At 33.6% G+C, this 13079-nt stretch overlaps 1 protein-coding gene across 2 annotated transcripts; it reads right to left on the bottom strand.

Moving 5' to 3' along the window:
• Positions 1-380: 380 nt before the first annotated feature.
• LOC107779205 (U-box domain-containing protein 3-like) lies at positions 381-6704 on the bottom strand. Of its 2 annotated transcripts, none has more exons than XM_016599579.2 (5): positions 6333-6704; positions 4540-4819; positions 3103-3219; positions 1098-2978; positions 381-787 (listed from the first exon to the last, which is right to left on the bottom strand). In XM_016599579.2, the coding sequence occupies exons 2-5, from the start codon at positions 4813-4815 to the stop codon at positions 722-724; spliced, it is 2340 nt and encodes a 779-aa protein (XP_016455065.1). In that variant the 5' UTR covers positions 4816-4819; positions 6333-6704; the 3' UTR covers positions 381-721. The 2 variants fall into 2 exon arrangements, with proteins under 2 accessions (XP_016455065.1, XP_016455064.1); XM_016599578.2 differs by having other exon boundaries at positions 4540-4824; positions 6333-6652.
• Between the last annotated feature and the right edge of the window lie 6375 nt (positions 6705-13079).

Consider the following 13079-nt stretch of genomic DNA (forward strand, 5'->3'; position numbering starts at 1 on the left):
TCTTTCATCTTTCTTAGAAGCAAATTGTATTAGATACTCTGAGTGTATTGTTCAAGTTAGAGTTAACTTGAAATTATTGCAACACTCTCAGGTTGGTTGCCACAAAGGGTTAGAGATAATCCTTAGGTTTACAAGAGTTTTGTAAATGTTGCTTTTTGGCTCAGTAATTTAGTGAAGTGTTGGGAAAATCCTACTGGGTAGTAGGTCGTAATATTTTCACCTTTTGAGCCCGGACCCCGCGTGTAACTGGAGCTTAGTGCACCGGACTGCCCCTTTTTTTACTTTCTGCATTTATTATTATGCAACAGTAGTATAAGGAACACATAGAAGAACCAGGTCCTTCTATAATATGTGCACGCGAAAACTTGGACACCACACAATGATATCCCCTCTTGTGTGGTATTGAAGTATAAAACATCACCTTACTTGAGTTTTGAGCACATATACAATATCTACAAGCTAACAACTGGTCTTCTAGAGACGAAAAAAGCAACCATAGGGACAAAACCTTATTAGCAGTTGATGCCAATCGTGAAGGCTATAACACAAGAATCTACTACCATTTACATATCAAATTCCTAACCAGTAGCAAACTACTTCCTAATGGTAAAACAAACAAGAATGGGGAAACTACAGATGATTTAAAAAATATTGCTCCTGAAGAAAACGATGACTCTATAAATATTGAACCCAGTGGCAAACCAGCATGAATACTTCTACATCATGACTTCCCCCTCCCCGTGGCTCCTTCACGCTGGCTGCGGAAATGACTGAGAAGTTGTTGTGCCTGCTCCACCATAAAGAGAAAAAAATACAAAAGTTATCATCCTGAAGCTGGAATAACTAACATTGAAAAAAAAGGATAAAGAAAGAAAAAAAATGTGTCATGGCTTCTCGGGGTACACACCCCATCTCGCCACACGGTGGGTGTATATTCGATGTGTTTAAAAGCAGCTTGAAGTTTGTCAAGAGGAAAAGCGCTGACACACACCAAATCATACAAATCCTCCTATAAGAGTAGAATCTTTTCCTACGTAAAACGTTTTCTAGTTATTGGACAAATAAGAACACACTTTAAAGAAGACAAAGCTACGTACCTTCTCCTTTGCTCTTGGGGAGCCCGACTGAGACAATGCAACAAGTGGTGGAACAGCACCTTCTTGCAACACTAATCGACAATACTTGGGACTGTTGAGACACAGTTGCAGCAGTATTGCGGCAGCATTTTCCTTTCCCCTCTGAGATCCGGTTTCAACAATCTCGACTAGTGATGGTATACCTCCTTCTCGGGCAATAGCTAAGCAGCCCTCTGCAATGGTAGACAAATTTGCAAGAAGAGCAACAGCCTTATCGACCAATTCATTTGAAGGGTCCAACAACCTAATGAGATGCTTCACAGCCCCAGCCTGAACAATGCGAGCCTTATTTTCATGAAATATTGACAGGTTAAATAATGCTGTAGCAGCATCTTTCTTCCCTCTGATGGTACCCGAACCAAGAAGATCAACCAAGGCTTTAACTGCTCCAGAACGCCCAATCTTTTTCCTGTACTCTTCCAAAAGAGACAGACTAAAAAGAGCTGCCGCAGCATTCTCTTTTGCTCCAGCATTTCCTGTTCTCAGGACATGGATAAGGGGTTCAAGCGCCCCTTGTTCTGCAATAATGGCCTTGATGTCTTCATTTATTGACAAGTTTAGTAGTGCTGTGACAGCATGCTCTTGAGTTAGCTTCACAACAGAGTGTAGCAAAGAGATGAGTGGAGCAATAGCCCCACAGCGGCCTATAATAGCTCGGTTTTCCATGTTGTGCTTTGCCAGAAACCGCAATTCTGCTGCAGCTGTCGTTTGCACCTCAGTTGAATGACTATCCAAGTCTCTAATAAGCTTTTCAACATGGGAACTCGTGGTCAGATCATCAGACATTGATTTTGTTGGTAAAGAAAGTTGTCTAGCATGGTTGTGGAGTCCATTCACAGCCATCCCACCCATTGTTTTGGAGCTGTGATATTGCCTTGCAGATAAATTAGGAGAATTCCCAACACTCTTGTTACACGGAGAAGAAACGCGGTAATCACATTGTACCTCTCCAGATGTATCACTCACATTATCATGTTTGCTTGATATCCTGGAGACATCAGTTGATGCCGAGGGAAGATAATCAATACTGGAAACAGCACTTGATACTGATTCGCTCCTGCTGTGGTTATAGGAAATCCCTGGGGATGTGTGGCCAGATTTTTCAGCCTCCCTGATACGGCATGCACTTAATTCTTCTTCACTTATTTCAGAAGTGCAATCAATCTTCTGACTTTCAAAAGCTTGTCCACCTTGAAGACAGAGTCTTGATGTTGAATTGCTAGTTTCTGAAGAACCTCGCACGTTGTCCATGTCAATAAGGTGTCCAGATTTTGATGAGATTCCATCATGAGTGGACTCAAAATTCCCGTCATCCAGCCTCACCTTGTTTTCCTCACACCAATTTTCTATCAGAGCCTTAACAGTGTAGTTTGGGATAAGATTTGAATGTGCGAGCGCTTGGAGGGTTTTGGGGCATGTAGTTAGTCCATGATCCAGCCATTTTTGAATGGAAGTCTGATCATAAGTTTGGCCTGAAGCAATAATGACTGGATTCACCATCAGTTCCAGAGACAAAGGACACCGGAAATAAGGAGGGATCTTAATACCATCTATGGCCTTGAAGGTGTCAAGTTCAAGCATACAATCACGAATATGAGAGAAGAGGTCAATGGAAACGGTGATCTTATCCAAATCTCCTCTTGTTTTATTATCTTTAGCCTTCATTCTCTCCTTCTCTAATGCAATACATTCATTCAACAGTTCTTCGTGAGATGCCAAATTAAGGGAGTGAATGATTTCTGTCAGACTTTCAGAGCGAAGAACCTTTCCTCCTTCAAGAGCCATGTTTATGTGTTTTGATATTTTCCCCACTTCGCAATTTTGAAGTTCCTGTATGAAGTGCTGAAGCACAGGAAATTGGAATCAGTCGAGCTACTGTCAGGATCAAGTAATTAACTGAGCTAGATTATTAACAAGAAAATGAAGGATACAACTAAAGACTCGTGATATTTAAAATGCTCCAAACCTGAATTTCAGAAAGACTCAAAGTGGGTGGTGATGATTCTACTAATTTACTTAAAATGTGAGATATCTTGAGTGCAATGCTCTGGATTTTCAGCAATTGTGGCTCGCTCCGCAAAACCTGAAATATCAAATATATAATAAGTTCTCATCAAAAAAATAGAAATGGAAAAGCTTGTGATAAGCTAGATTTAATTCTCCGTTACTTTCAATTCAATAAAACTGGACGATATAACAACTATGGCTCAGTCCAAACAAGTTGGGTTGGCTATATGAATCCTCATTGATCATGTTTCTCCATTTGCTCAACTCATATATGATAACTGGATGATAACTGAAAAGAAATATTTTTTTCCAAACTGGAAATTTTATGGTAGAATGAGGTCAGGCGTGCAGCTTGATCTAATTTCTAGATTTTACAAATGGAGGAAGAAAAGTAAAAGATTTACTACATATCCGGATTTCAAAAAAAGGTCGCCCTTCTCCTCCAAGGAGGGAGACAGAAAAAAGCATTAGAGAACTGATAAGAACACCAATCTCATGGATCATGAGCTTAAACATGAGCATTTGACATAGTTATTGATCTTGTTATATTTAAACCCCATATAAATCAGGTGAATAGATGTAACTCAGTGATCTTACTCAGCAGGGCAATTACATAAAAAGCCTGCAGAAAATTTGTCCAAAATGAGAGTACTAGTCTACTAGATACATAAATTCATTCCTTTTTTTGATAGGTGCTACATAAATTCATTCTACTTATGTGATAACACCATTTCAGTATTTTTGCACTTTGAGATAGTAATTGGAGCAGTGCATAACATGATCTATACTGAGAAGGCCTGATTATGTAAGGTATTTGAAGACTTTGTTACATGAACATGATCTAACATAAGCAGAAGTTGGTCTGACATAATCAAAGCAAATAAAATAGCATAATACTTATCAGCAGCACAATAAAACACCAACTCTCACTATAAGACAGTTGAGGACACCATGTACAGGCAACCAAGAGTTTTATTCTTCTTATAGAGGAAGACTATTTCCTCAGAATTATTCACAACGACTAGTCTCAAGCAGAAAAAGCAAACTAACACGAAAGGTAAAGGAAATGACACTGGCACTCAGATCCTAGCCACAATAAGAGGTAGCTTCATGCGCTGGCAAGTAATCAATGTAACATTGACAGCACAGAATTTAATCATGGATGATGAATCCTTTTAGAATGAATTATGTTTGAACAAAATAAATGCAACAGAAATTACGTAGTGCAAACTCTTTGGAAGCTGAAACACGAAAGTGTATACTTAATTAGGGAACAACAGTCAGAGCGATTAACTCTGCCCTGCAACCTACAGAAGATCCTAAATTTTGCATTCAGTTTCCTTCATTTTGTGAGGATATGTCTACAACAGAGAAGGAAATTAAAAATGGCCGTTACCCAGAGAATCTTGCTCTTCTTAGGAGACCATTCTTCCAGTAATTCTCTAGCTTCATTAATGGCTATGTCCAGTTCTTCACACTGCCTTGATATGGTTTCATCTGAAGGAGCTTTTTGTTGAGCAATATCATCAAGTACCGGTTTTAAAAGCTTCAACAAAGTCGCAATATTTTTATAACTCTTTTGACCAGGCATAGTCTTTGATGTTAGACACGTCACAAGATGAATGAATCGAGAGATACTGTTTATAAGGCACCTTACAGATGTCAACTCCATTAACCTGTCCTGCATAAATCAAAAAGCATATTATCTATGCGGCTACTTGCAACAGATAGTCAAGATGAGGGGTGGAAAGATGCAGGTTAGATGTAGTTGTGATGATTAGCAGAACAACTACCTCTCTTATGCCTGCTTCTTATACGGTTCACAAAAAATTCTCCGACAGCAAAAACTGATTAGTTTGGTAATCTTTTTGCCCCAACTTATAGAATACTCTTTCCATATTAGAACTTCCAAAACACTAGGTCATTTCTTACCATCTACCTAAGAACTGGTGAGCAGAAGTACTTGGTACCTATGCTAGTGGGAAATAGTAGGTACCCAGTGAAATAGTCGAGGTGCACGCAAACTGGCCCAAACACCACCGTCACAAATAACAACATTCAAACTTCCATCCAAGATGTTTAATATATTTCCACCAATACTCTAATCATAACGACTTTCACAAGTTACTAGAATTTAATTCATTTCACTACCTATTTAAACTTTAATCTGATGTTCTTTTTTTCTATCGAAGTAACTTCTCTCACCCATCATTTTGATATTATTGCAATGCTACTTATATAATACTATGCAAGTCAAACTAACATCATAACTCTATTTCCAGGTCTCACAAAATAGAATAGAAGCAAAGCTTAAAATTAAGGGCTCTTATCAGAAATGCAAGAAAATATAGTGGCTCATCTCAGTCATTGGTGTGACTAAATAATATGAAAGGGAAAAAAAGGGAGACAGAGGAGTAAGAAAGTTAACAGAACAAGAGATCAAGAGAGAAACAAGTGCTATACAAAGTTAACAGAACAAGAGATCAAGAGAGAAACAAGTGCTATACAACAAAAACAAACAAACAGTTATGGCCTTTATAGGTGATCTAAGTACATGACGTGAAGTCCAGACATCGATCATATTATCTTTTCAGCGAATTACAAAATACAAATGCCATCTTGAGATGTTTTGATATAGCTGTCATGTGCTTAGATGGAAAACACCTATGAATAGAATTACTCTATGTCAAATGTCTGTCCTACAACTCCTTAGAAGTCAAAATCTACTAGTTCTACCATATTTTTTCACAGATTGGACAAATTAGCACAAAATTTCAAATTCAAGTACCCTGAGCAATAAGAAACAGAACTAGTTAAAGAATTACCATCAAATTTAATAGCTTAACCTATTCCTTAAATGAGTTCACCCAAATCCTTTTTTTTTCACTTTCCGAAGTTTAGATATACTGAAACCACAAAGCCAAAATTAAAAAAAAATTGATTTAGACACCAAAAAAGAAAAAAGATTAAATTTTCTTAGCACATATGATATTGTGAACACTGTTTATTGGTAATTTCCAAGACTTAACAATTAAACATCATTACAAACCACAGCTTACCTCAACCAAGAAAAGCTGAAAACAGAATTAGAAAAAAAAAATTAAGTTAAAAACAAAGACACAATTAGGAAAACCATAAAAACCAATTAGCAGATTGAATTAAAAGAAGAAACAGCAGCTTGGGTTGTACCTGGAGCATAGATGGTGCGAGAAAAAAAAAAATCAGATCTTGAAGAAACAATGGTGTTTCAAAAGGGAAAAAATCTCAACATGAGTATTCAAATGGGTAGAGCATAGAATAAAGCTCAAGAATCAAATGACTCCTTTTTCTCCAACAATTCTTGCCAACCCTTTTTGCAGTGCTTCATTGTAGAGAGAAGAAGCCAAAGGGAAGAAAAGAAAACAATGTTAAATTGGTGGGGCCCTTTATAGCTGCAGATTTGTTTGGTGATGCTGTGAAAATTTATTATACTAATTAATGGAGGGAGAAATGTGATTAATGGATTAAAATATGGGGAAATAGGAATCTAAATTATGAACTGATAAAAGGGGAAATGATTTCTAGGAACATTGCAGAGAGTACCATCCATTTACTTTCCAGAAATGATAGTATTTGAAATGACTAATGCACCCTCCTGATAGAGTACAATATTTTTTTCTCCGTGCTCATCACAAATATAATTATTATTTCCAAATGAATTTGGAGTGCTAAATAACAAATATTTTGTTCCTCATCTAAAAAAGAAAAGTTTTTTAAATGATACGAAAGTAATAATTCCTTAGTTGAGCTGAAAAATACTAAAATTTCTATTCTTTTAATTTTTTAATTTTCAGATCTTTTATTGTCAAAAGTTATATTGTTCAGAACGCTTTTTATTTTTTAATATAGTCCAGGACGACTTGATCAGGCGATTCACGATTTGTTTGGTTGAAAAATCATTTAGAATTTTGCCACTTTTGATCTACATTTATGAAATATTTACGGAAGAGTTTTATAAAAAAATTTAATAAAATTATCAAGTGAATGTGATATGTAAGTAAGCTAATGCTTTTGTACTTAGGTGATTCAGGTTACAGTGTGGTCCAATTATTCCAACTTAGCATGACAAAACAACAAGTCAAAGACCAAATGCACCAATTGCAACTTGTTTACTGAAATTTATCGTTTAAAGTAAAAAAAGGAAAAGAAAAACTTTTGAAAAGATTAACAACATTAATTCTGCTAACTAATCATTGGCAACAATGTGTGGCTAACATGAAAGTGGCGTCGCTTTAATCATCTTGCTTTAAGAAATTGTCAAAAACCCAGAACATTCCTCTATTTCGAGTCAAAGGGTCTCATTTTTTTCACCGAGTCAAACGGTCTCTCCGTTTTTATTTTCTTTTTTTTTCTTATCTATTTAAAATTTATTATATAGTGTGATTTTTTTATTTATTCTTTCATTTTAATTTTTAAAATAGTTTACGCTGTTCTTTCAGTAATAATATTTATTTATATGTCACAAGTTCCTAGATTTGAATCTAATTAACCGCGAAAAAACTACGTGATATTTTCTGTCAAATTATTACTTTTATACCATAGTGAATCAAATTATATTTTAATTTCATTCTCGATATAATCTTTTTACATAAAAGTAATAGATGGAATACTTTGGTGTTGAAGCCGAACGTGCAATAGAGAAATCATGACAATTGACAGATGTCAAAGTATATTTGTTCTGGGAAATTATTAATTTATCTATTTACAAGAAGCTGTTTATTTATTCTGAGCCACAATAAACATAAACATTTTTAAATAAGGAAATGACAGCCTTTAATTATTTATTTTGGTCGCTGACCACAGACACCCCCTTTTCCAAACAAAAAGGTTTGTGGATATATATATTAAATTTTGACCAAAGGACAACTTGAGAATCACTGTAACATCAAAATCAAAATTGACTATTAAATCCACATGCAAGTTTAATGCACTTTACTATACCAAATTAGAAACTCAAACAACAAGTTGGCTTTTGCTAACGTCAAGTCAAAGTTCAAACTGCCCTAAAGTTGGCAGTGAGACATTAAAAAATACGGAGTAGTATTGATAACGTGCATGGTCCCATGTATGACAACCTAAATCATTTTGTCATAAATTTTCACCTTTTGGCAAAACCTGCGTTTCAACAGATTTTTCACATTCTGGATATATGTTTTTATGATATTTTTGAGATTATTACAATTTATATACAATTAGAAGGATACGTTGACATTGTATAAGATTAAAAGAAATGTAACCAAATTTAGCGTGTTTTTACTCTGTCCTAAAATGTATCCATCATTAATTAATCTATCAATTCTAAAAGCCCGTTCAAGCTGCCAAAAAATATTTATTTTAAAAAGTATTTTTGTTTGTAAGTGTTTTTTGAAAAAGTACTTTTGTAAAATAACAGTTTGTGTTTAGGCAATTCAGTTGAGCAATGCTTTTTGCAAGCTCATTGTGTTTGGCCAATCTTTTAGAAAAACACTTTTAAGTATCAAATTACGTAAAATGACAGTAAAGGTTTAATTTGCGATTAGTATAATAAATTTAAACATTTATTATAAAAGAATTTAACTAAAATATAAAATGTAAAGTAAAAATATAAATTAAAAATTCCAATCAATATAAAATATAGTTATTTCAAAGCAATAACATTGAGTGGTTGGTATTACTTATTGTTTACATGATAATTTAAATATATCAAAATACATCATTCAATATAAATTTAAAATCTACTCGTACGAATAAGAGAAAGAGAATAAAAATATGATTAAAATAAAAAAGAGAAGAAATGTATAGTTGAAATAAAGGAAAAGGAAAAGAAAAATAATGTTAAATTAAGGAGGGATAATTTAAAAAATATAAATTTATTGTAAGGTTATTTTTGTCTTGAACAAATTAATTTTCTGCTTCTCGGAAGAAACTAGAATTTGTAACTTCTCCCCAAAAATAAAAAAAACTACTTTCGATGCGGCTCAAAAGTACTTTTTCATTTTGGCCAAATATCTTAAATTTTTCAAAAAGTACTTTTAGCCTCTCAGAAGCTTGGCCAAACAGACTCTAAATGACATAAATGTGCAAAAGTAACAAATAAAAAACCTAAATGCATAATTTAAAATTTTGATATATTTAATACTAAAAACCTTAAATGTTGAACAGACCAAGTATGAATATTGAATTTTGCCTCTATCAAGAAATGTATCTTGATTGGCACTAAATCTTTAAAAAAAAAAATAGATTTGAAATTTGTGCAGAAAATGTGTATACTTTACAAAGAATCTAGTTTAAACACTAATGAATATATTTGCCTTTTCTCCTCTATTTAAACTTCAATAATTTAAGGTAAGTTTAGGCGGGGCACACAGGATAGAAGGGCCCTGATCAACTTGCACCAAGTAGTTAAGCCATAGTACTATAAATTGTTTGATGGATTAGTATATATATAGGGGGCCCTCTTTCTTCTTGTTTATCCTCATACCTTTTTTTCATTTGATGAGCTGTCGCCTGTGAGTAAGTGCTTTTCTTTAGTCCTTGGCCTACTTTGATCTGTACAACATTTCAGATGTTAGATGCAAAAAACAAAAGCTGAAAAAGTAATAAAGCTTCAGCTATTACATTTCTTTTCTTCTTTAAGCAGGAAGATACTATTCTCTCTATTCCAAATTATGGGACACGCTTCCCGTTTTTGTTTGTTTTAAAAAGAATATCATTTTTCTTATTGAAAAATAAGTTAACTTTAAAATTCTAATTTTCTCTTTAATGAGAAGATTTATAAGTCACAAAAATATTTATGGACTTATTTTAGATCACAAGTTCTAAAAGTTTTCCTTCTTTCTTAAATTTTGTGTGCGGTCAAACAATGTCATATAAATTGAGACGGATAAATTAATATTAATGCAACATCAATAATACGAATTAGTAGTAACATATTTTAGCATACACCAATAAGAAAGATATTACTAATAGTATATAAAATGGTTACAGGCTCACGTTAAATGGATTTAAATTTAAAGTTCTTGGTCTACGTACGTACCTCCGCCTTGAATTTTAACATATTTGTCGAAGTTTATTACAAATTCACATTTAATGGGGTTTAAATCTTAAAAAAATGATCTTTTATTGTGCTTATTACAATATAACCAATTTAGTTTCCTCAAATTTTTCTCTCGTTCTGTGCAAAAAATATAAAATGTCGTCATCTAACGGTGATTTATGAAACTATCCATCCAATTTTCTAGTGATTCATTGAGTAGTCATTCATCATCATCCAGCAACAAAACCCACGTGTTCATAAACATCACAAACAATCTTGAGAAGTTTATCTTGACTAATAGAATTAAATTCTTAGCCAAAAAAATGAATTGGTGGCCCCAGAATCAATGTTCGAGGACAAGTCCCAAATTCTCCAAAAGCTAAAACTTGATTTGCAGTACACATTTCAGGTGTTACATGCAAAAACAAAAGCAAAAAAAGAACATAAAACTTTAGCTACTGTATTTTTATCTTCTTTAATCATGAATTTAAAACGCTATCTATAATAATTATGCAACATCAACAATACGGATTAGTAACATTGAAGCATACATTAATAAGAAAAATATTACTACTAATACATTAAACGCACATTTATTTATAGTGTGGTATTCTTACAAGGCGTAAAGCTTTTGATTTCACACAGTACCTAATATTATTGCTTATATTGGTAAGGATTAATTCAAATTAATAAGATGTTAGCTATGTACTTACAATGTATTATCTTGGATCTTCTTGTAAAACACTTTGAATAGTAAAGTACTTCTACCGTTTAAAATAGACAACCTTTTTTAACAGCCTTTTTTCCCTTTTTTTATAAAGATTTTGCACCTTTTTTCTACAAACTTCAGTATTATCTAGGTAAATATATCATTATATATTTTACTATTAATATTTTTTAGGGCCTAAAAAAAGCTTTACTAGCGTCCCGCCCTTCCCCTTGAGCCACCCATTGGGTAGGGATAAGCTGGAGATTAAGTAATTCTATTTTCAAAAATAATGACGGTCAATAATGATCAGCAAAGCACTAATTGGCAGTTGGTATTAATGTGACATTATATATTTTGACGAATTATATATGATTTTGGATTTAGGATTTAGGATAGGGATGAAAGGGCAATAGTCGCAGGCTGTCCCATATTAGGTCGAAGATATGCAATGTGTTTTTAGTCAATGTCGGTTTGTTAGGGTGAGAGATAAGACAGCAACGAGACTGTGGGCATAAACGGCACCTAATTAAAACAAAACCTAATTAAACTATACTATACTGACTTTGAATTATCACAATGGCATGCTACTATCTTAAAATAAGTATATCCACAATTAAACTATGTTTCATGGACATCGACTTAATACACGAAAAATTTATCAACAGCCTATATTTACACTAAACTAATGCATATACATACACTTCTTATATGTAAATGATCAGTTGGTATACCTCAATTTATTACTTAATCATGACAAATTATATATGATTCAATATAACACTGAATGCGGATAAAAAAATTTCCTCTGAAATCTGAACACTGCTATTTAACTCAATGTTTGTAACTATTCAAAATGGAAGTGTATATCTTTGCGACAAGTTTTTGGTGTGTTAAAAAAGTTACGAAATACCAAAACCTATTTTACACAAATGCTTCAAAAAGATTCGATGACAATTATGGACATGACAAGATCCAAATTGTGTTTCAAAAAAAAAAAAACACTATCCCATCAAACTTTTACTAGTTGAGTAAACAATGCCAACTCACTCGCAGCTGCATTTTCACGACAAAATCAAATGTATGCGTGCCACGGAAATTGATGCTTTATGGTCTTGGTTAGAGAAATGTTAGAAATTTGGGTTCTAATTATTGTTGGTTATACCAACTTTCAGTACTTATTAGTACTAATTAAATGCGAAAGAGCAAAGTATAATTGGAGGGACAATGTCATTATATAGGTTGAGCTCCTTCAGATTCATCATATCTTTCATGTCTTTATTTCGTAAGCTAAAACATTTTAATTTTACTACTATAATCTTATAAAATACAAAATGAAAAAATGTCATTGCTTATTTGTTTTTTGTAAAGGAATCTGTTATCAACTTCTACGTACATTGTGAAAATATTTAGAACCACAACGTATCACGTAAACGCAGATGGAACAGAAATGTCTAAGAATGTAAACTTCGAAGGTCAAAAAAGGAAAAGGACGGAAGAACGGTATCCTGAAATAAGTGAGTTTAAAACTGTTAAATGTTTTTTATTCCAAACGGAGTTTTTAAACTTTTTAAATCTTCCTGTTTTCTAACTGTTTAGTTAACAATTGAATTTATACGGAGTTTTAAGAATATGTTGACTAATTCAATATAAGTGATCAATGACATTAGATAAGCAAATTAAAGATAGAATAAACAGCCAAACCAGTAGTAATATTAAGTCCGGGCTCGGTTATAAGCCTAACAAGTAGCCTGCCTTCGGTTCGGATCCAAACGCTTATTAAGAACTTTGAGTAAAGTCAAGAATTTTGAATAACTTTTAGAAGCAGAGAAAACAAATGTATATTGCCTTGGTATGTGTGTTACAATATCTATATTGAACAATAAACGTCCCCTTTATATAGTAGGAGAGTTTTACCCTAAGTATAATTCTAAGAAATATAAAGATCTTCATTTTCGTTAATCACTGATCAACTGCTGATACGGGTTGAGATTTACGCAGTGATATCTGTTCACTACTCTTTGTTAATCGTGTGCGAATGTTTGGCAATGTTCCCCGAGGTCTCGTTATTCGAATCGGGTCTGGGGGCATGGTCTCGATGGCTCCGGGGGCAGGTTCTTTGTTCGGGCCTTGATACGGGAGATTTCCAACTTTCATTTCGATTCCTTGTAGTTAC

Source organism: Nicotiana tabacum, chromosome 19 (genome assembly GCF_000715075.1).
Source record: "Nicotiana tabacum cultivar K326 chromosome 19, ASM71507v2, whole genome shotgun sequence".
Classification (NCBI taxonomy): domain Eukaryota; kingdom Viridiplantae; phylum Streptophyta; class Magnoliopsida; order Solanales; family Solanaceae; genus Nicotiana; species Nicotiana tabacum.

Bases quoted from the DNA above. Each gene is read 5' to 3' on its own strand.
- LOC107779205 (XM_016599578.2), bottom strand. The intron at 3,220-4,539 runs GTAACGGCCATT...TTGATATTTCAG, and splicing joins AGAAGAGCAAGATTCTCTGG to GTTTTGCGGAGCGAGCCACA. The intron at 2,979-3,102 runs GTTTGGAGCATT...CCTGTGCTTCAG, and splicing joins TGAGTCTTTCTGAAATTCAG to CACTTCATACAGGAACTTCA.